The following is a 24,271-nucleotide window of genomic DNA, read 5'->3' as shown; positions in this document are numbered from 1 at the left end:
TGTATAGAGACCTCATAAACACTATTGTCCTCATAAACCACAATGTGGTTTTGTCCCCATAACCCTGTAAAATGTCACATATTTAATATATGTATGTTATAAAAATGAAATTAAGTTTTTGAAGTGAGATTTGTCTTCTGTAGACCAAATGAAAATTTTTGACATAACTTTTATCTTTATTGGATAATGGGAAAGGTGGGTCCCCATAAACCACTGAAAAAACACAGTGGCCTCATAAACCACATATGCCTGTGTGTGTTTAATGTGTGTGTGTGTTTAATGTGTGTGTGTGTTTAATGTGTGTGTGTGTTTAATGTGTGTGTGTGTGTTTAATGTGTGTGTGTGTTTAATGTGTGTGTGTGTGTTTAATGTGTGTGTGTGTTTAATGTGTGTGTGTGTGTTTAATGTGTGTGTGTGTGTTTAATGTGTGTGTGTGTTTAATGTGTGTGTGTGTGTTTAATGTCTGTGTGTGTGTTTAATGTGTGTGTGTGTTTAATGTGTGTGTGTGTTTAATGTGTGTGTGTGTTTAATGTGTGTGTGTGTTTAATGTCACACAGAGACACTGAAGAGTTGTAATTAAAAAGGTAAAATCCAGCGTGTAGTGTTTGAGTGAATGTGTGTGTGAATGTGTGTAAGTGTGTGAGTTTGTGTGTGTCAGAGACGCTGTAGAAGGACAAAGTGCCGCCAGACACGTCCACATACACTCCTACTCTCTTACTGGACACTGAACCAGCAGATACAGCAGTGGACTTATTATTGTGAAGGGCAGTGAATGTGTGATCAGAGCATTCAAGACTCCAGGAGTTCACATTATGTCCAAACACACAGTCATGACTCCCTCCTTTCCTCTTGATTTCTTTATATGACACTGATATTTGAACATAATGTCCACTCCATTCAGTCTCCCAGTAACAGCGTCCAGTCAGACTCTCAACACTCAGAACCTGAGGACACATCAAATCTGTCTGGATGATCAGGATATGACTGTTGTTCTTTCACAAGTGTCACCTTTCTGTTCTCGTCAGACAGTTTGAGGTGTTTGTTTGCTGTGTTTGTATCCAGTGTGAGATCACAGGCATCTGAACACAAGAACACACATTACAAGAGACACATTTACAACAACAAACAACAAACAACAAAACTGTGTGTCTGTTTGTGGACTTACATCTTTGAGGTCCTGATGTGATCCTGAACTCTCCTCCATGATCCACACTAGAAAACACACGTTTTAATAATTTATTTAAATCCACTTAAAGAAAATAATTTACAGGGACAAAATATTACAGACACACAGACATTAAACACATTAAACACATTAAACACACACATATTTATGTGACTAATGGCAGATGTGAGTGTTTGTAAAACCATTTTTGTGAAATTACTGCAATTCTGTACTAGAGGTGAATCTTCACTGGAATCACTGAAACACAAAACTAACCACAAAACACCCTAGCAACCACCCATAACACCCTGGCAACTGCCTAGCAACCATGGAAAATACCAATGCAACTGCATAGAAACCATGGAAAATACCAAAGCAATTGCCTAGCGACCACCCAGAACACCCTAGCAACTGCATAGCAACCATGGACCAAAACTGCATAGCAACCATGGAAAATACCAAAGCAACTGCCTAGCAACCACCCAGAACACCCTAGCAACTGCATAGCAACCATGGAAAATATCAAAGCAATTGCCTAGTGACAACCCAGAACACCCTAGCAACTGCCTAGCAACCATGGAAAATACCAAAGCAACTGCCTAGCAACCATGGAAAATACCAAAGCAACTGCCTAGCGACCACCCAGAACACCCTAGCAACTGCATAGCAACCATGGAAAATACCAAAGCAACTGCCTAGCAACCATGGAAAATACCAAAGCCTAGCGACCACCCAGAACACCCTAGCAACTGCATAGCAACCATGGAAAATACCAAAGCAACTGCCTAGCAACCATGGAAAATACCAAAGCAACTGCCTAGCGACCACCCAGAACACCCTAGCAACTGCATAGCAACCATGGAAAATACCAAAGCAACTGCTTAGCAACCATGGAAAATACCAAAGCAACTGCCTGGCAACCATGGAAAATACCAAAGCAACTGCCTAGCGACCAATTTAGCAACTGTCTTGAAAGTGTCGAAGATTTTCATTAATCTTAAATCAGTATAAAACAGAATTATGCCTGTACATAAGATGATATTATTGTACTATTATCATCTGACTAATAAACTTATATTGCAGAGCTTAAGTTATGTAGGTTTTTGTGAAATGGCTCTAAATTGGTTCAATAATGACTTATCAGAAAGAACTCAGTGTGTGTCTCAGTGTGTCTCTAAAATTATAAAAGGTGTTCCACAGAGATCTATTTAGCCCTGAATTTATTCTCCATCTATATTAATGACCTACTGTAGGTCATGGGATAATCTCAGCTACAATTCATCTCTATGCTATAACCACAGCAGCACATTTGGTGAACCAAGACATAGATAAAGAATTTTCAGTCAGCAACTGTCACTGTCTAACTTAAAATTGGGTTTGCCTTTGCATTAAAACAGATTGCTCTATTTTAACTTAACAAGGTGAATGAACTGTAAAGTAAATTGTTACAAATATTTGGGCATATGACTGGATGAATAGTTGGGATTTTATGTACATATTGAAAACCTTTTATAAAAAGCTTAGACCAAAATTGGGTTTTCTTTTCCATTTAAAGAAATGCTTTCTTTTTGAAGAAAGAACAATTGTTTTGTCTCAGTGTTAGATTATGGTGATGTGATCTATATGCATGCAAGATTATCTTCACTAAAAAAGTTTGAAAGATTATGTGTAATTTTAGACAGATGCATTTACATTGTGACTGTGCCCCAGATCCAATCCACAGGAACTGTCTCTGTAAAGGTGTGAACCAAATGGTCCATACATTTAGAATAACAAAGGAACAGCATTTCTCAGGAACTTTTTATAGATTACAGGATCCTCCGCGGGAGGTCCTGACAGTATCTATTGTTTCTAGCCATTTGTCTTTAGATATAAAGTTCTGTCTTAAAGACAGAACTATGGGAGAAGCTATGCAGAAACTAGAGAGAAGCTAAGGAGAAGCTATGAAGAACTTTGGAAGAAACTAGGAAAAAGCTTCGAACCCTTGCACGGGTTAAGATCTAGAAGACGGCTATGCTACACGACTTTCTTCAATAAACTCTTTTCCCCTGAACTTTGGTCAAGCTTACTTATTTTATGTATTAGAGAAATCTAATACATATGGCGAGCCACTGGTCAACCAAATACAGCAAAATCTAACAAGTTGTATTATGTATATCATGCTGCCTTATGCTTTGTGACGAGCGCCTCTTCACACACACACACACGCACACACACACACACACACACACAAGCACGCACACACAAGCACGCACACACGCACACACACACACACACACGCACGCACGCACGCACGCACGCACATTATTTCCTGTATGAATTGGTGAAGTGGTCCTCATTGTTTCAAAGGACGAGAATAAACGTGCTGTTGTTTATTGCTAAGGCATTGTTAGGTACATTACCAAGTTATATGATATATATGTTATATAATAGCATATAATTATAGCACTAGATCTACTGCTTCTTTAAAGGGGTCATGAACTGCCTTTTTTATTATTTTGTACTGTTTTCTGAGATCTTGATGTTATCAAGATGCACAAAAAAACTATTTTGATTTAGAAGTAACAGACTAATTTCTGTCCTGTTTTGACCCCTCATCTGAATGCTCTGTTTAAACAGGTGTAGTGGATTGTAGACTCAGAAGTAAACGCCCACTGCTATGATTGGCTAACACTTGTGTATGTTTGACAACCTGCATCTTTCATAAATAGATGCCTTTGTGATTTAGGTAAAAACAAAAAACAAACAAAAAAACATACATTATCAGCACATATATCAAATGGTCTGTATGAACAAACAAAGCAACAGTGACCACAAAATATAATCAGTTGACGTACTTACACTTGTGTGGTGTGACATTACTGTCAGATCTAACATACACTGTTAAACATTTCTGTAATTTCTATGGTTATTAACTGTATATAATACTGCAAATTCCCTTTGCAGTAAATAACTGTAATAACCATTGCATCATGGGAATTATCTGTGATGTAAAGAGACTTTTTTTACACTGCTGTATTTGCTGTAACGGCCTCTTTGGTTCTACTGAGGTTGTTTTATTTTCCTCATTTATTACATTTGGATTGACACGATTTGCCCTACACCGCGTCTACAACACCGCAACAGCTTGGGACGCACTACACTGGATGTGATGCATCGCTTGTAATGACTGGAACACAGCGCGAGCACTTGGAGTACATGTGTACATCAGAAATATACCGGGGCATCACTTTACTGTCTGCATCCACTGTATAGACAGTATAGAAATTTTGTTCAGGTGTTATTAGTTAATGTTGGCCAGTAGCCTATTGAGAAAATAAAATCACATGTTAGCTAGGTTAAACAAGTTTTATGGCTATAGCTGTTAGCTGCCTTTCTAGGTTTAGAATTAGTTTGTTATAATTTAAAATTTTTATTGTGTGTTTGTGTTTGATGTGTTGGGATTTTTGACATTTGCATACTCATACAAGAAGATATGCATTATGAACTAATTACGCAAATGTTTATGAATTATTATTATTATTAACAACTCATAATTCTTATAATACTCTGCATTAACAACTTATAAGAATCATATACTAGATGTACTGAACATAATGAGCTCTTTGTGTGACTAGTCTTGGCAAGTGCATAATAGACCTGTACAGTCCGTACTTGGCCTGTGTTCTTTGTGGTTAGCTATGTCTAGTTTTAATTCCAGCTTAACATACGTTTTTATGCATAGGTCTTGTTATCTCAAGAAACTGCACAAGTCTGAGTTTCAGCAGTTTTAGATATATAAATGAACCAAATGTCCATTCTGCCCTTCCTGGGAGTGTAAGAACCACAGAGTATAATTATTATTCTTTTCAGACATCACGAGACCATATAATCATCATTGATCTTTTAACATACCATAGTTTATCACGTAGCAGGAAGACTTATTTTAGGTGGTATCAAACCTCCTCGAGAATACAGAGTATAAATGCACATGCAGACAAAGAACTTCAGCTTCTTCTTCTGCTTTTTTTCCTTTCCTGCTTTGAAGCTCACAGGCTAGCCTAGACCTTCTATAGACTTAACCTTCTCAGATTTGTAAGACTTATATGATTGATACAATTTATAGATTTCTTGGATTTATATTAACTTAATTTGATTGTGGACCGATTAAGAATGACTTTTATTGAGTTTGCGTTATGCAATTTATTTGTAAAATGATTGGATTGAACATTCTTATTGAAAATTTTATTTTCTAATTTTTAAGTTATTAACAATTCTGTTACTCATTTGCATTTCTGAAACATTTTGAATAAATTTGTAACTTCTCCAACCCATTCGATTTTGCATCAGTTTTTTAAAGGCAACTGCAATGAAGCATGATAAAACCATCCTGAGACTGATAGTTCATGGTAAGAGAACAACTATGGTTTTGAGATGTTTGTGTTTTCTATGTGGGGTTTTCCTTTTAAAAGTGTGCCATTTTTACTTCGTGTTTTTTCAGAGAAGACATTTCTGTCCCTAACAAATTGGATGGTAAGCAAAGATGGTGGCCATGTTTTGGAGCAGCACCTGGGTTTTGCAGATGACTGTGTTCTTTGGCTGCATGTCTTTTTCTCCAGTACGTTTTTGTTGCCTAAAGATTCATGGTGAGGATAAATCCAGAGGATAAAACATAATGCACTGCAAAACGTCCTAAGATGGTTGAGAACAGAGAAATGGTTAAGATGCACTGTTCCAGCACTGGTAGACTGTATTTTTAAGTGTTATACATGCAATGTTTTAAATAAAGAATTTGATATCTTGTAATTATTGTGTTTGTTTTAATTTAATGCCAGTAGTACCTATGCAGAGTAAAAATAAAATAAAATTAATTCAATATAAAAAATATAAAATCTACTGAAATCTCCATTAAAATGAATGAATTACAGTACTATACTGATGAATTAGATTTTTTTATAGTAATTTACTGTAAAATAGTACAGTTTGCAACTGTAAATCTTACTTACAGTAACTTACTGGCAACAGTGTTGCCAGTTAATAACTGTAAAAACCCTTTGAAATGTTGATGTATGCAGTCGGTGCAACATCGTCTTTTAGTTTCAATCTTTATGAAAGTCCTGCATCGAATTGTGCCTTGTTTGTAAATTAATCCACAGTAAAATGAAGTGAACAAAGTTCTTATTGACGCAGTCTGGATCTTCCTTAAAAATAAAGTTCATCCACTCTTTTTTTCTAACATTGTAATCAGAAGGAAGGCAATGCAAGACTGTTTTTCCACAGCCTGACACTGCACAGCATCTTCTTGTATTCAGAGTCATCTTTATCATTTGGTTTCTGCATAGACCTGTGTTTGCTTCTCTTGTTATTTACACTACATGTGTGAATTGGTGGATGGGGCTAAACAGGCAGTGATGTAGAAGCAGGTGTTGATCTTCTTCAGGGGAGGCGTGTTTAGCCACACTATTACATCATAAAGTGGCACATTTCACAAGCTGACATTTTGTGTTTGCAATTTTTTTAATGTGAAAAAAAAAAAAAAAACTTTATGTGCTGCCATTTTGGCCAGGACTCCCTGGAAGAAAAGATTTTACATCTCTCTCTCTCTCTCTCTCTCTCTAATTATTGTTGTTGTTTTTCATCGTGATAAATCATGAGGATCATGATAAGACTGAAACTAAGAACCTTTGTCACATATGGAGCTGACAGAATAATTGTTTCTGCTCAACTTACTTGAGTTTGTCCAGATGTTTGAGTGTTTTGAGCAGCTTCACTCCTGATTCTCCTGGGTGATTGTAGCTCAGATCCAGTTCTCTCAGGTGTGAGGGGTTTGAACTCAGAGCTGATGCCAGAGCAGCACAACCTTCTGCAGTCACCATACAGCCTGATAATCTACAAGAAGTGTTCAGAAAGTGTTCATGTTAGTGTGTTTCATTTTTTATTTTTTTTTTTTTTAGAAATGTACAGTATAAATATAGCTGTGGGTTATTGTGACATAATTGTGAATATGATTACAGCATTACATTTTTCCTCCTTTGCATCAAAAGTTACTACTTGCCATGTGCTTTGAAGCATTGAGCATTCTAGCCAATCACAGACATGACTGATCAATTCAACGGCCAATCAGAGGCTTTTAAATGAATCACTGTGCCAAAGATGTGTTTAGCATTATATGCCCTTGTAATATTTCATGAAAACATTAATTCCTTCCCCACTGCAATGACATCTCTTCTCTGATGACGTGTGCTCCAGCAGGAGGGAAGAACAACAAAATCAAGTCCTGCCCAACATTTATAAAAACATAAATGTCCCTATTTGTGACCCTTAATTGATATTTATACATCATCGGAAAGCTGAATGAATAAGCTTTATATTGATGTATGGTTTGTTATGATAGGACAATATTTGGCTATTTGAACTACTGAACTATTTGAAAATCTGAAATCTGAGGGTGCAAAAAAAAAAAAAAAAAAAAAAAAAAAAAAAAAAAAAAATCAAAATATTGAGAAAATCACCTTTAAAGCTGTCCAAATGAAGTTCTTAGCAACGCATATTACTAATCCAAAATTAAGTTTGGATATATTTAGGGTAGAAAATTTACAAAATTTTTTACTTAATATTCTAATGATTTTTGGCATAAAAGAAAAATTTATCATTTTGACCCATACACTGTATTTTTGCTACAAATATACCCATGCTACTTAAGACTGGTTTTGTGGTCCAGGGTCACATTTGTGTGAGAACGTGTGTATGTATGTAAAAAAAGCACATTGTTTTTCGTGGATAAGAGAGAATATGGTTGTGCTGCAGAGCAGGGATGGACTTAACATTTAAGCAAGGTAAGCGGCCACTTTGGGCCCGGGTAATCGAGGGCCTCATCTGATACTGGCAAAACATATTTGCAGCGTTGAGCAATGTAGCAGACATATCTGTTGATTTCTTGAACGCAGTAATCAGAAGCATTCAAGTCAGAATCCAGTGGCTGCTCAAAATGCAGAGTTTTTGTCAAGCACTGAGTTCTGCAAGCTTGAGAAATCTATCATTATAACTAAGTGCAGATACAATGTAATTATGAGATCTATTGTGTAGTATAAAGAGCTTTTAGAGAGTTTTGCATCTGAACTCTTCAATTACACGCAATATGTTATTTTTGCATAATGTTTTATAATGTACTACAACACTCATGTGCAAATATCTTATAACTGTTACATTTATTGCAAAAAAATGCTACCACTTTTACACAGTGTAAAAATAATCTGTCATTATTTGTGCTTAGTGTAAATAAGAAAATACTGCTGTTTTTTTAAAAGAGTATAAACAGAATCTATGTTTTTTTTTACATTAAGTAAATGCCATCTGTCAGTAAGAAAATGTTGACTTAGTGTAGGCAGCATCTATTGCTATTTACACTGAATGCAAATAACTACTGCCTTTGAAATCAATCCACATCAGAAGAGTTGCATGTCTGTGAGCAACCAAGTACTGTTTGGGTTCTGATTGAATCAATGTTTAAAATGGTATATTTAAAACACAAATCTCAATATTATTAATATATTTAATTGCTTTTAATTCCACTTATTTTATTTAGAGGTGATTAATATAAAAGCAAGTATTTTTAAAGCATGTATTTTGTGATCTGTAGTAAATAAATTTTAAAAGTAACCTTCCCAACCCTATTTCACACAACGTGTTCTCATATCTGCAATACTACAGATCATTTGCTGCTGCTGTATGGACAAAACGGTGTAATCACTACTGTTTATATGCTTAATAATTTCATTTTGCATTAAATTTTGCATTAACAGGACTGTTATATTTGCTAACGGAGGAATTAATAAGGCAGACTACAGTACAAAATAATGCACTGTGGTATGGTGTAAAAGAACATTCACTGATCAAGATATGGAATTTCAGAAGAATACATGTTGCACACTCCACATTACAATGTTTCTCTCATTTGACACAACCATTTCGGGTCTTAAAGTCCCTATTAATAAGCTGACAAGTTAAATAAGGTGTGTTTGATTAGGGAAACTCACAAAATATGTGAATTTGGGGGTATTCCAAGGGTTCCCTAATGGTAGCTGAAGGAGCCTGTATAAACTCCAGTTTTCAGTAGAGGATAGGGCTGCAACAAATGATCATTTTGATAACTGAATCATTTAACGATTATTACAATGATTAATCAACTAATCTGATTTCAAATTTATATTTTGTCAGCTTCTTAAATGGGTCATACCAAGGGCGTAAATTCCACCTAACGGGGGGGACAATAAACATAAAATTTCTCAAGAGCAATTTTTAAAGGGGACACAAATAATACAACCAAAATTGTACTTGTAAAGACAGATATGTGTACACAGCATGTGCAGGAGCATGGAGAGCGTGTTTAAATATGAGTTTGGTTCATATGTTCACCATGCAGTCATATTAATTATTGAATTATTTTGCGTCCTTCACATAGTGTTTTAGGCTTTGTCTGGGATGTCTCTTATTTAAATATTGAACTGCAGAAAGCCCACTGATCTGCCATTTAACATCACATTAAGCAAAAAATCTTTTCCTCCCATGTTTGAAGTGAATAAAATAGCCTTAAAGTTACTTACACACAACTACTTTGCTCTCTCCTACCGGACTTGTGTGTATCGGTAAAGAGGAAAGCAGGCAGTGGACCAAACCACTGTAAGGCAAGGGAGGGGGGACCCAAACATTTCTTTTTTTGCGTTTATATTATTTTACTACTTACACAATTATTATAAGTATATGTCTATTATCGTATTTACTATACACAGAGTCACTTGTAATAATATTTTTAAGGGGGGACAAACCTCAGATAGGGGGGTCCTGTGCCCCCCGTGATTTACTCCTATGGGACATACCAAGTACCGCCGCTCCCTATCCACCTTATTTTTCAATGTGAAAGTAAGCTGTTTTCTGGTAATGTGTTAGAAGTCTGGTTCATAATCCACCATAGGGAAATAACGAGAGGAATATCGAAGTGCAGTAAATGGTAAAACAGTTTGCACTACAAACCAGTGCGTTTATAATTAAGATCATACATTAAAATAATATGGTAAGACACACCAGTTTGAAATATCAAGCAGCAAAACAAGCTTTTTGTGTAGCTAAAAATAGCTGGAAGTGGATGAGACTGGAAACCAGACACAAAAAACATGTATAACATTTACTCTTATGGGAAAATTAAGGTGGATACATAGGCACCAACTCCCAACGGGGGCACCATCCCAGTTGCTCAAAAAAATAAAAAATAAATAAATAAAAACAACCTTTTGTTCTATATTACTCTTAACACATACATATACACAAATAAGTATATAAACATGATCAACTACATTATCAGACATTATACATAGGCAAGATGAAATAAAAAGTTTATTGAAATGAAAATGCCTAGCATGAGCTCACTGAATCTCGCTGTTTAAACCCCAAAGTGAATTTCTTGTTTACACTGTATCTGCACTGTTGTTGACAGTAGTCGAAAGAGTGCATAATGCATTCAGTGAGCTCATGATCGGAATACAAACTGTATCATTTTGCAGATTTTTCCTCACTGAGGACTAATCTAAACACCTCTGAATGGGCATTGCAATCAACACTTTTCATTCATTTTTACATTTTACTTTAATCACGACAGTCAGTTTAGTTGAACTGAGCAGGGACATTTTTATTTACCTTTTATATGGCTCGAAAGCGCAGACTCTTGCATGAAAAAGCTGACTTTACAGGAGGCTACTCAAGTGTTTAGTTCTCGTTTTAACCATAATTTGTAATTGTCGTTTTCAAGCCAACGCTGACTGAAGCGGCAACCTCCCGGCATGTCAAATATCGGTTTACATTTCCAACACATTCTGTTTGCCATTAATTGTAATAATCTAGTGAGATTTTTGTTTGCACAAGGAGTCTGACAACAGCGAGTGCTTCACACTGATCTAATCTCATCATCATCCAGTCTTCCTAGAATGACATGAAGACAGAACAAACTGAGGCAGAGTAAATCCAGAAGAACTGCGGCAACATCTCCAAGATGCTTCAAGAGAGCTACCTGCAAAGCTACCGAAAAATTTCGCGCAACTGCACCTAGGGCAAAAGCTGCTGTAAACGCAAAGAATGGTCACATCAAATGTTGATTTCATTTAGTTAATAGAAGGTAATTGATAAAGAAAATCTATTTATGACAGCATCCTCATTTTACAGCATTTTTACACAAGTGCCTAAAACCTTTAACAGTGCTGCAGCTTTGCAGGTAGGTTTCTTGAAGCATCCTGGAGACTTTGTCACAGTTCTTCTGGATTTAGTCTGTCTGAGTTTGTTCTGTTTCTTCATGTCATTCCAGACAGACTGGATGATGATGAGATCAGATCTCTGTGCAGAGCTGTTGTCAAACTCCTTGTGCAAACAAAAATCTCACTGGATTATTACGATTAATGGCAAAATGAATGTTTGGAAATGTAACCTGATATTTCCTACTGACAAACTACAGCAAAAGACAGACTTTAACTGACCATTTTTTAGCTGATGAAAATACTAGTGGCCTAAGACTTTTGCACAGTATGTGTGTGTGTATGTATATATATATATATATATATATATATATATATATATATATATATATATATATATATACACTGTGTGTGTATATATTTATTTTAAATATACCATATAATATTTAAAATATATGTTGTTTAAACATTAATTTGGTGATTTAATGTGAAATTATAACAACAAAAATATTTTTAAAAAATAATACTTTTAGGTGCAATTAATTACAGATATTTAGATTCGTTACTTTTTTAATTGATTGATGAGCATTTCTTTCTGGCTAGTTTGTATAGGTTTCTATGCAAGTACTGGTACTTCTGATTGGGCTGAGGCTAGAATTTAGCGAGTTGGAAGTAAAAGTATTTGATGGACGTATACTATGTGTCAGGAGCATTTACTCAGTATCATTATCTAATTTTTTGCCGAGATGGCAATATATGTACACCTGGATAATGAGAGGTATGTATAAAAGGTGTTTTGTTCAAACAGGTTTTGATGATGACACACTTGGCATTGCTAGAAGACCTTGCTGCGCATGTTCTAAGGAGAAAGTGCATCTTTAGAAAAGTGTCATGAGACACTTTAAGAAAGTGTCATATGTTTGCTGACAAAGGCTGTCAGTAGGAGTTTCCTCCCTGGGCATCAATGACTTTTTGCAGCATTTTGTGATGCTTGTTTACAAGTCTGTGGGTCTCTTAACACTTGATATTAACATGTGATCACTGTGATTTGATCAAGCATACTGGATCATCACCCAATCAGCATATACTGGTCTGCATCAAGTACATGCATCTAGATTACTGATATCAGCCTGCTGTACTTAACACTGTACTTTAAAAAAATTCCACCAGCTGCTGTATGTTTTCCAGGATTCTCTGCATTGTGAATTAAACACACCATTTAATACCTCAGTATGTTGATTTGACAGTTTAGACTCTTCAGTCCAGCACAGAGCAGCTTCACTCCTGAGTCCTGCAAGTCATTGTTACTCAGGTCCAGCTCTCTCATGGGGGAGTTTGATGATTGTAGAGCTGAAGCCACAACTTCACAGTACTGATCAGTGAGATAACAACCTGTCAAACTGAAAAATGTGACTTTTTAAAAGGCAAGCTGGTGTTCTGGTGTCACATCAGATTGCAAGACATTCTTGGTTAACTAGCTTGACCATGAAAAATCAAATTGGCTGATTATTCAAGTTCAGCATATAAAATAAAGGCATAAATATAAACATCAGACGGGATCATATTTAGCATACATTCTGCTCAACTTACTTGAGTTTGTTCAGATATTTGAGTGTATCAAAGTGCAGCTTCAGTGCTGATTCTCCTGGGTGATTGTAGCTCAGATCCAGCTCTCTCAGGTGTGAGGGGTTTGAACTCAGAGCTGATGCCAGAGCAGCACAACCTTCTTCTGTCACCAAACAGCCAGATAATCTACAAAAGCATTCCAAGTGTTAATGTAATGAAGAGATAATATAATAACAAAAGGGCTTTGAATTGTGACCTGCAGGCCAAATGTAACGTATCATTTTCACCAAACAGCTGCCAGATAATCAACAAGAACATGCTCCATTTGAAGAGATATTTTAGATTTTAGACATGGGATGTGGGGATGCTATGGGTTCTACAGCACCCATTGCAAAGGACTGTAAATATGATACAAAAAATGTAATAAATTAATACATTTTATGTTTTGACTAATGTTACTTCTTACTGGGCTATAAATCGGACTTTGTTTTATATAGTTTTCATATATACAGTACTGTGCAAAAGTCTTAGGCCACTAGTATTTTCATCAGCTAAAAATGGTTCAAAGTCAGTTGAAGTCAGTCTTTTGCTGTAGTGTGTCAGTAGGAAGTATCAGTTTACATTTTTAAACATTAATTTTGCCATTAATTGTAATAATCCAGTGAGACTCCTTGTGCAAACAGAGATGTGATCTCTCCATCATTCAATCCAGTCTGTCTTAAGAAACAGAAAAAACGGAGACAGACTAAATCCAGAAGAACTGTGGCAACATCTCCAAGATGCTTTAAGGGACCTATACCTACAAAGCTTCAGTACTGTTAAAATTTTTAGGCAGTTAGGCACATAAAATGAGGATGCAGTCAAAAACAATGGCATAAACATAAATGGCATAAATAGATTTTCTTTATCAATGAATTTCTATTAACTAAAATAAATAAGCATTTGATGTGACTATTCTTTGCGTTTAAAGCAGCTTTTGCCCTAGGTGCACTTGTGCAGAGTTTTTCAGGTAGCTTTGCAGGTAGGTTATTTGAAACATCTTGAAGATGTTGCCACAGTGCTTCTGGATTTAGTCTGTCACAGTTTTTCTGTTTCTTCATGTCATTCCAGAGACAGACTGGATGATGGTGAGATCAGATCTTAGTGTGGAGCACTGGCTGTTGTCAGACTCCTTGTGCAAAAAAAAAAAAAAAAAAAAAAAAAAAAAAATCATCTCACTAGATTATTACAATTAATGGCAAACAGAATGTTTGGAAATGTTAACTGATATTGTGTGTGTGTATACATATATATATATATATATATAGATTTTTTTCTCTCACCAATATGCAGGCATGTAAACAACTAAGTAAAAAAGAAACAAAAACATTTTTCTCCCCGCTATTCAATATGATGACACAACCAACCTATTGTATTTATACAACAGTTCTGTCTGGTTCTCGACTCTGACTGGCTAATAAGAGTGTGATATAAGAGTCCAACAGAACTCCAACAGCCGTTTTGTACTGTATCACTCCACTTGCGGTGCTACCTACAGCGAGTGTCATTGCGGACACCCAAATCCAGTATCATTTTATAAATATTACATTGTTTGTGTCACGGAAAGTAGTTTTAAGAGGTTTTCTGGTGATACTGTACTTGTTTATAGTTCAAATTTGCAGTTTGTTAACAAAGCTAACGTCTAATTGAAAATCTGTATCTACGTTTTTGGACGCGTGAACTCCAGGTTGGTAGCGGCTGTTCTGCCTATTCTATAGAGTCGTCAAGAGAAGCCTCAACTCAGCCAGATCTTCTGGAATGTACCGCTGGCTCTAATGATTCTATAGTGGTTAAACATGAGATATAATTTGTTTTGGGGTAAATCTAATGGACAGTCTTTAGTCTCATTAACCTATTATTTGTTCCAGAGAAGATAGTTTTGGCAAAATCTCATGTAACACGTAAATTCAACACTGTATATCAGAACACCTTTACTTTTGACTGAATTGCCTAGCAACTTTTTTGATTGCTGTTTTTGTTGTTGTTGTTTCTTAAATATTATTATTCAATAAATAATATTTTTTATAAACAATATTTTATATAAATAATTAAATTAATTAAATAATTAAAAATAATTTTATATAACGCTATGTAATAATAGAGTTTAGTATTGAGAAAGTGCATGTGATGGTGATTTTAGTTACATTATTCTGCCTTTAGATGGCGACAAGTGTTTTAAGTGAGCCAACAGTAAAAAGGGACTTTGATAACTAAATACTAGACTAAATACTAAATACTAAAAAGGTTTTTAAGCGCAAGTTATTTTTAGCTTCAACAACAGCCTGATGCTGCAAACAAATGCACTGAGCAGCAAAATCACCCTTTACAGATGAAAGGATATTAATATTACCAGAAACATAACACTTTCACCGTGAACATGAACAATGAATGCTCTATCAGATGCAGGTACGCTATGTTAATCACACTCGCTCAGTCCACCTCTCTCTCTCTCTTCTATAATACTCACACATGATACAGTGAGGTTTTAATGCAGTAATACAATAAGATTTCAATGAAGCAACTCAACATTCCTTCGTTACTAGTTCTAAAGTGACGTTTTGGAATTAGTAATGGAGGCTTGAGCTCAACTGTTCAACTGTCGAAATTTGATTTCAATCTGTGGCGGAAGGAAGTAGTTCTGCACAAAAGAGGGCTTTTAAAGACACTCTGCACTCTGTTGTTATTTTGTTTATTTACACACTTGTGCCATCGAACAGTTGTATAATGCAATATTGCACAAGTAGACTTGAGACAGCATCTGAAATGAGAGGACGGGACTTGATTTTGTACTTTGGGTATTGATTAGATTGTTGAAAATAGGGTGTTTCTAACAAAATGGAGGCAGATCTGAATGCTAGTTTGTTGTCAGGTGTGGGGGATATCTTTCCACCAGAAGTACCTGCCAATACCCTTGCATAAAGAACTTTTTATTGAGGATGACAACCACATGGATGAGCAAAGACACTAAACAAGCCTAAACAGCGCATACGAGAGAGAGACATAGACAGACAGACTGACTGATGTGTGTGATTCTTTATTACATTAACCAACTGAATACTCCGGAGTGTTTAACAACCTTAAAGGGTTAACATACTAGACAAAATAATGTGAAAGCCAAACCTCAGTACATTGAGTTGACAGTTTAGACTCTTCAGTCCAGTACAGATGAACTTAACTCCTGAGTCCTGCAGGTGATTGTTACTCAGGTCCAGCTCTTTCAGCGGGGAGTTCGATGATTGTAGAGCTGATCCCACAAGTTCACAATGCTGATCAGTGAGATTACATGATGTTAATCTGAAAAAGGGAGAATTGGTTAAAAGGCATGCTGGTGTGCTGATGTCTTGCTTGATTAAATAACTTCACCAGGAAAGATCATGCTGGTTGACCATTCACTCTCTGGTCTCTACATCAGAAAACACATGACTTGTTTAAAAGTCATATTTTGTGGGCATTATGTGTGATGCTTCAGCAATTTTGTTTATTCTTATTTTCACAGAACTTTATTGTGGAATGTTTTATTAGCTGAGTGTCATTACAAATATTTTTAAAGTTGGAATGAAACAGAAGTTGTGATAGTCGTTTTTTCTTTACTGTGACGTCTAGCTGGGTGAAACAGAATCTGAATTGAGAGGACAGGACTTGATTTTGTCCTTTGGGTATTGATTAGGTTGTTGAAAATAGGGTGTTTCTAACAAAATGGAGGCAGATCTGAATGCCAGTTTGTAGTCAGGTGTGGGGGATATCTTTCCACCAGAAGTACCTACCAATACCCTTGCATAAAGAACTTTTTATTGAGGATGACAACCACATGGATGAGCAACGACAATAAACAAGCCTAAACAGCGCACGCGAGAGAGAGAGACATAGACAGACAGACTGACTGACTGATGTGTGTGATTCTTTATTACATTAACCAGTTCTTTTGGCCAAATTATTTCCCCACAAAGATTATGTTTTATATCATATATGCTGTACTGAAAGGGCTGTGGGACAAAGCAAATCTCTTGACTCATATCTTCATGTTTTCTTCCAGTATTTCAAAACAATTGACACTGTTGCAAATTAGAGTATATACAAATAAATGTACACTTTACTGTTTTGAATGATATCTTATTATCTCTACCACAAAAAACAACAAAGTATTTAAACCTTTTAGCTGTTTTCATGAAAAAGATGCAACTGAATACTCCGGAGTGTTTAGCAACCTCAAAGGGTTAACATACTAGACAAAATAATGTGAAAGCCAAACCTCAGTATGTTGAGTTGACAGTTTAGACTCTTCAGTCCAGTACAGATGAACTTAACTCCTGAGTCCTGCAGGTGATTGTTACTCAGGTCCAGCTCTTTCAGCGGGGAGTTCGATGATTGTAGAGCTGATCCCACAAGTTCACAATGCTGATCAGTGAGATTACATGATGTTAATCTGAAAAAGGGAGAAATGGTTAAAAGGCATGCTGGTGTGCTGATGTCTTGCTTGATTAAATAACTTCACCAGGAAAGATCATGCTGGTTGACCATTCACTCTTGACTTGTTTAAAAGTCATACTTTGTGGGCATTATGTGTGATGCTTCAGCAATTTTGTTTATTCTTATTTTCACAACTTTATTGTGAAATGTTTTATTAGCTGAGTGTCATTACAAATATTTTTAAAGTTGGAATGAAACAGAAGTTGTGATAGTCGTTTTTTCTTTACTGTGACGTCTAGCTGGGTGAAACAGCTTCTGAAATGAGAGGACAGGACTTGATTTTGTCCTTTGGGTATTGATTAGATTGTTGAAAATAGGGTGTTTCTAACAAAATGGAGGCAGATCTGAACGCCAGTTTGTAGTCAGTTGTGGGGGATATCTCTCCACCTGAAGTACCTGCCAATACCCTTGCATAAAGAACTTTTTATTGACTGATGTGTTTGATTCTTTATTACATTAGCCAGTTTTTTTGCCCAAATTATTTCCCCACAAAGATTGTTTTATATCATATATGGTGTACTGAAAGGGCTGTGGGACATGAGCAGGACAAAGCAAATCTCGTCTCATATCTTAATGTTTTCTTCCAGTATTTCAAAACAATTGACACTGTTGCAAATTATAGCAAACAGCAAACTATATCTTCCACATGAGCAAAACATTTACATTTGATGTGGCCAAGACTTAATTAAATTAAACTGAAGGAATGAATTAGCAAATGAAATAAAATTAAGGAATTAATTTAAAGTAAACATTTATAATCCCCTGAGAAAATACAGGGTGAGACAGTGAGGATGTGGGAAAAAGAACAAGAGGCTCCAGCGGAATAACTCATGGAATGCAGTTGAATTTGAAGAAATTTGAGTCACCAGCCCACAAAACAGAACACAAAACCATTTTTGACTTAATTTTACTTCTCTGATTCTGCTTAATTTCAAATATCTCCATGGTTGCAATGTAACATTTGGTTGCTAATCAATTATTGCATTTGTAAAAGATTTGTACTTGTACATCTACATTAAAAAAAATAAAATAATAATAATAATATGTGCAAAACTGTACGGAAAAAAACCTATGTTTTGGTGTACCACTGCAGTGGGGCAGTTGTGATGCTGCGTAGCACAACCCTTACTGAAATCAATAACATTTATGCTTGTGAACACATAACCCAGAAAATCCTCATCAAACCTCTATCAGAACTTTAAAAATATGTTTATATTGCAATACTATTTGATTTTTACACTCACACAGCTTTTCTGCAGTTCCTCACAGCAGGTACCAGTCTCCTTCTGCCCTCTTTTGATTTGATGTTGTACTTATTAAAGTCTAACTCATCCAGCACCTCCTCTGACATCAGGATCATGTTTGCCAAAGTTGAGCACTGTGCAAGAGTAAGATTTTTCCTTTTTGTTTTAGAGTTTAAAAATGCCTGCATTTCTTTAACAACAGAATTATCCTTCATTTCAATCAGACAGTGTGACAGATTCATCCATCTTTCAGGACTGACATTGTCTTTTTGACCTCGTTTGAGGTTTTGGATTATTTTCTTGACGATCTCTGGGTTGTTCTCTGTGTGTATCAGTACATCCTGTAAGAGTCTCTGATTGCACTCCAGCGAGATGCCATGAAGAAATCGAAGGAAAAGATCCAAGTGTCCATTTTCACTTCTTAAGGCTTTATTCATTGTTTCCTTCAGAAACACATCTAGAGAAATATTCTCACATTGAGTTCTGGACTTTCCTGTCAGGAACATTTTCAAAACCTCACTGTTCTTGTGTAAATAGCAGTAAAACACATACAGTGCTGCAAAAAACTCTTGAAAGCTCAGATGTACAAAGCTGTAAACCTTCCTGTGATAAATCACAGATTCCTCCCTAAAGATCTCAGTGCAAATCCCAGAATACACTGAGGCGTCAATGATGTCTACGCCGCTCTCTCTCAGGTCCTCCTCATAGAACATCACATTGCCCTTCATCAGCTGATTGAAAGCCAGTTCAGCAAGTTTCACAATCACTTCTCTGTTGGACTGCAGGAGTTTCTCTGGATGTCTGTCTTTATACTTCTGGTTCCTCATATTTGTTTGAATGAGCAGGAAGTAGATGTACATTTCAGTCAGAGTTTGAGGGATTTCTGCACTGAGATCTTGTTTCAGGAGGTTTTGAAGCACAGTGGCTGAGATCCAGCAGAAGACGGGTATGTGACACATGATGTGGAGGCTTCTTGCTCTTCTGATGTGTGAGATGATTCTGTTGGCTTGATGCTCATCACTGATTCTCTTCCTGAAATATTCCTCCTTCTGAGGGTCATTGAATCCCTGAATTTCTGTTACACGGTTGATGTATTTAGAGGGGATCTGATTGGCTGCTGCTGGTCTGGTGGTGATCCAGATGAGAGCAGAGGGAAGCAGATCTCCTTTCATGAGGTTTGACATCAACACACCCACTGATGAAATCTCAGTCACATCAGAAAATTTCTGAATGTCTGAAAACATCAGTTTCATTCTGCTTTCATCCAGACCATCAAAGATGAACACAACTTTACATTCATCATAAACCTTTGAGTCCAGATATTGAAGTTCAGGATGAAAGTCAAGCAGAAGTCTGTGAAGACTGTACTGATGATCTTTAATCAAGTTCAGCTCTCGAAATGTAAGCACAAACATGAAATCCACATCCTGATTGGCTTTTCCCTCGGCCCAGTCCAGAATGAACTTCTGCACAGAGACGGTTTTTCCAATTCCAGCGATGCCTTTAGTAAGAACAGTCTTTAATTTGTTTGTTTCTCTTTTCTTCTCCTCACATCCTGGTTCAGATAAAGGATTAAAGATGTCATTGCAGTTGATTGGAGTGTCTTGGAGTGTCTTGTAACTTTTCTCCATCTGTAGCACCTCATGTTCTTCATTCACTCCTTCACTCTCTCCCTCTATGATGTACAGCTGTGTGTAAATCCTGTTCAGGAGGGTTTGATTCTCTTGTAGTTTGATTCCCTCAAATAAGTTCTCATACTTGTTCTTCATGCTGGTTTTGTGCTGGTCTTTGACTCTCTGCAGATCATCATACACTGGTTGGTGAGAACTGAGCTGCAGATCTGCTTCTGTATCATAATGACTGATGTGTTTCTGACTGTAAGATCTGATCTGATCAGCTCTCCCACTACTGAAAAATATTAAGCAGAACAGACAAAAACAAACAGAAAAGACCTTTTGTCAAAATAGAAAAAAATATTTCAAATGTCTCTCATTTTAAATCATCTTATTTTAAATCATACCACAACCATATTTAGAAAGAAGTGTTTGATTGATAAGCTAATTTTGATCATAATATATCTATTGTGGCCAAAAGATCCCTCTTATTACTGTCAATATTACACAGATGCAGAAATTCTTCTGTAATTACACAAAAAGAGAAAAGACAGAGAAGCACACAAAAGCACTACTTAAAGCAGCTTTACTTAAAAAAAAAAAAAAAAAAAAAAAAAAAAACAACTACTGACTTTTTCATTTTAGCATTATATTTGCTGTTAAAGGAAAATATTTCTGTTTATTTTTTTCTGTCTAAAGAGCTTTATTGCAGAGATAAAATAAAAATGTCAATTTCTCTCTTGTTATTTTTGTGTAAAGTCTGTGTATTTGTGTTGAATGTCTTCAACTACATGGATATACTCACACAGGATCAAAGGACACTGATTCATCACTGAGATCAGGGGGCTGCAGTGGAGAAGCTGCTCTCTTTCTCTTCCTGCTGATGGTACTGGGAAAAAGAGAGAAAAAAAACATGAAAATTAGTTTTTCAGACTGGGATCAACTCTTTTTGCCACGCATGTGCTGTGCCCTCAGTCCAAATGCTCTATGAGGCTGTTAATAGCGGTGTTCACTGGGGATTGTCTAGGAAAGGCACATGTTAAATTCTCTAAATGAAAACATGGTGGAACAACTCCCACTGAAGATGCAAATTAAATTATTTGAAAGTATTTTGGCTTAAAAATGATTCATGAGTGGTTAAAGATGGTATCCAATATGCAAAACATGCAGATAAAAAGTGATGACTAAAGGATTCACCATCCAAAGATTCAGGCCCAGATGAAGCTAATACTTTTAAAACATAGTAAATATCACTAAACATTGTCCAATAAACTCCAGTCCAATAATCACAATAAACTATGAGATTTGTTATTTTGATATGAACAAGGCCTCAGCTTTTAGATTGTCAATTGTGTCACAAATTCTAAACAATATTTGCTATTTATATAAATTTTCAGATTGCTATATCCACATTTCTGTTCAAGCAGAAAGACGCAGCACACCTGAACTGATCATCTCTCCAATTTTACTACTACTTGCAGCACAAAATAAACATGAATGAACATCAGAAGGCATGTTAAAAATGTAACTTACTGAAACGTATCATGCATAACGTAATCATGTTTCAGCTGCAGAATGAGGCTAAATAAAACAGTCTACTACCAACTAGTTATATTCAAAGAGATGAAACTCAGTGAGTGCAGCACCATGATAAAAATAAATAAATAAATAAATAAATAAATAAAAAAATCACATCCAATGTCATGATACTCACACAGGGTCAAAGGTTACAGCAGGTCCATTACTGAGACCAGGGGGCAGAAACATGAAGTTGTTACTTTTCATAGATACACTGCTGAATCCTGGAGATGCTGCTCTCTGAGTGTGAAAACCACTGAGTTCAGGGGGCAGGTGCATGGAGTTGTTACTTTTCATAGATACACCGCTGAATCCTGGAGATGCTGCTCTCTGAGTGTGAAAACCACTGAGTTCAGGGGGCAGGTGCATGGAGTTGTTACTTTTCATAGATACACTGCTGAATCCTGGAGATGCTGCTCTCTGAGTGTAAAAATCACTGAGATCAGGGGGCAGGTGCATGGAGTTGTTACTTTTCATAGATACACCGCTGAATCCTGGAGATGCTGCTCTCTGAGTGTAAAAATCACTGAGATCAGGGGGCAGGTGCATGGAGTTGTTACTTTTCACAGATACACTGCTGAATCCTGGAGATGCTGCTCTCTGAGTGTCAAAATCACTGAGATCAGGGGGGGCAGGTGCATGGAGTTGTTACTTTTCATAGATACACCGCTGAATCCTGGAGATGCTGCTCTCTGAGTGTAAAACATCACTGAGATCAGGGGGCAGGTGCATGGAGTTGTTACTTTTCATAGATACACTGCTGAATCCTGGAGATGCTGCTCTCTGAGTGTAAACAGGAGCCTCCTGCTCTTTCTCCTCATACACACTCATTTTACAAGCTGTTTTTCCGCTTCTCTTCTTCCTAAATGAGAGATTTGTATTTTAGGCCTGTATGTGGAAACAGAGAACATACACTGAAATTTGATACAATTGTTTTTCAGTTCTTGCTGGTGATCAGAAGTGAGAAGGCACAGTGACTGAAGTTGCTGGTAATGTTAAAATGTTAATCTTGATAAAACAGTAAGTCTGGCTGCATCCAAAATTGCATAATTTCCTACTATATACAGTAGCAAATAAGTACCTACGCAATAGAGTATGCTAAAGTATTCATAGAGCTTTACTTTTTCCACATTTTGTTATTTTACAGCCTTAGCTCAAAATGGATTACATTCATTATTCCCTCCAAATTCTACACACAATACCCCATAATGACAATGTGAAAGCAGTTTGAAATCTTTCAATTTCTTTATTAAAAAAAAAACAAACAAAAAAAAAACATATTGTACATATATTGTACATATTGTATATTCACAGCCTTTGCCCAATACTTTGTTGCCCAATACTCTCAAGCTCCATCAGGTTGGATGGGGAGCGTCGTGTACAGCCATTTTCAGATCTCTCCAGAGATGTTCAATTGGGTTCAAGTCTGGGCTCTGGCTGGGCCACTCATGGACATTAACAGAGTTGTCCCATAGCCACTCCTTTGTTATCTTGGCCATGTGCTTAGGATCGTTGTCCTGTTGAAGGATGAACCTTTGCCCAGTCTGAGGTCCAGAGTGCTCTGGAGCAGGTTTTCATCAAGGATGACTCTAGACATTGCTGCATTCATCTTTCCCTTAATCCTTACTAGTCTCCCAGTTCCTGCCACTGAAAAACAACCCACAGCATGATGCTGTCACCACCATACTTTACTGTAGGGGATGGTATTTGCCAGGTGATGAGCGGTGCCTGGTTTCCTCCTGATATGACGCTTGGCATTTAGGCCAAAGAGTTCAGTCTTTGTTTTTTATCAGACCAGAGAGCTTTGTTTCTCTTGGTCTGAGAGTCCTTCAGATACCTTTTGGCAAAATACAGGCGGGCTGTCATGTGCCTTTTACTAAGGAGTGGCTTACATCTGGCCACTCTGCACCGCTGCTTTAATGGTGTGTAGTGTTGCTTACATCTTAAATGCGGTGGTATTGTTGTCGTTCATAGACTTTTCATGATAGCTATCATTTCAGCCACACATGCAATGCAACTCACAGTCACTGAACGTGTATGGGTTGATAATGTAAAACTTGCGCGCACCCTTGTCTTGACCATAGTACAATCCGACATTAAGGACACTGAGATCCTACAGTGTGCCAAGATCATAATGTTCAAACAGTCTGACAAGCAACAATCGTAAAGGACTATTATAAATTGTGCAGTGCACCCAGCTTTAACAGTATGAATTAAATACACATTATTACTTATTAAAGCTAATAAAGTTAGTCAAGATCAGTGAGTGATTTTTCTTTTTCTTTTGTTGTTTGATTAACGTTATAGATAACGACAGCAGTAGGAATATTAGCCTGTTGTCACTTTAAAAACTGCACATAACCAGTTTATTGATATACATGC

At 36.5% G+C, this 24,271-nt stretch overlaps 1 protein-coding gene and 1 long non-coding RNA gene across 3 annotated transcripts; one reads left to right on the top strand and one right to left on the bottom strand.

Moving 5' to 3' along the window:
* Positions 1-783: 783 nt before the first annotated feature.
* Positions 784-22,468, bottom strand: LOC127161031 (NACHT, LRR and PYD domains-containing protein 12-like). Its single transcript, XM_051103676.1, has 10 exons — positions 22,026-22,468; positions 21,117-21,200; positions 18,699-20,606; positions 17,237-17,410; positions 16,108-16,281; positions 12,973-13,134; positions 12,609-12,782; positions 6,875-7,033; positions 1,166-1,212; positions 784-1,079 (listed from the first exon to the last, which is right to left on the bottom strand). The coding sequence occupies exons 1-10, from the start codon at positions 22,436-22,438 to the stop codon at positions 931-933; spliced, it is 3,444 nt and encodes a 1,147-aa protein (XP_050959633.1). The 5' UTR covers positions 22,439-22,468; the 3' UTR covers positions 784-930.
* LOC127161032 (uncharacterized) lies at positions 22,138-22,732 on the top strand. Of its 2 annotated transcripts, none has more exons than XR_007826911.1 (3): positions 22,138-22,252; positions 22,343-22,432; positions 22,525-22,616. It is a non-coding gene; the product is annotated as an uncharacterized LOC127161032 (long non-coding RNA). The 2 variants fall into 2 exon arrangements; XR_007826910.1 differs by having other exon boundaries at positions 22,139-22,252; positions 22,616-22,732.
* Positions 22,733-24,271: the final 1,539 nt, after the last annotated feature.

The sequence above is a fragment of the Labeo rohita genome, unplaced genomic scaffold (genome assembly GCF_022985175.1).
Source record: "Labeo rohita strain BAU-BD-2019 unplaced genomic scaffold, IGBB_LRoh.1.0 scaffold_530, whole genome shotgun sequence".
Classification (NCBI taxonomy): Eukaryota; Metazoa; Chordata; class Actinopteri; order Cypriniformes; family Cyprinidae; genus Labeo; species Labeo rohita.
This window is presented reverse-complemented; position numbering and strand designations above follow the sequence as displayed.

Excerpts from the sequence above, each read along its gene's own strand:
- LOC127161031 (XM_051103676.1), bottom strand. The coding sequence starts at position 22,438 with ATGCACCTGCCCCCTGATCTCAGTGATTTTTACACTCAGAGAGCAGCA. Across the intron at positions 21,201-22,025 it reads GCTGTAACCTTTGACCCTGT|TACCATCAGCAGGAAGAGAA; the intron begins GTGAGTATCATG and ends TCTTTTTCCCAG. Across the intron at positions 12,783-12,972 it reads AAATATCTGAACAAACTCAA|TTTGACAGGTTGTTATCTCA; the intron begins GTAAGTTGAGCA and ends CACATTTTTCAG.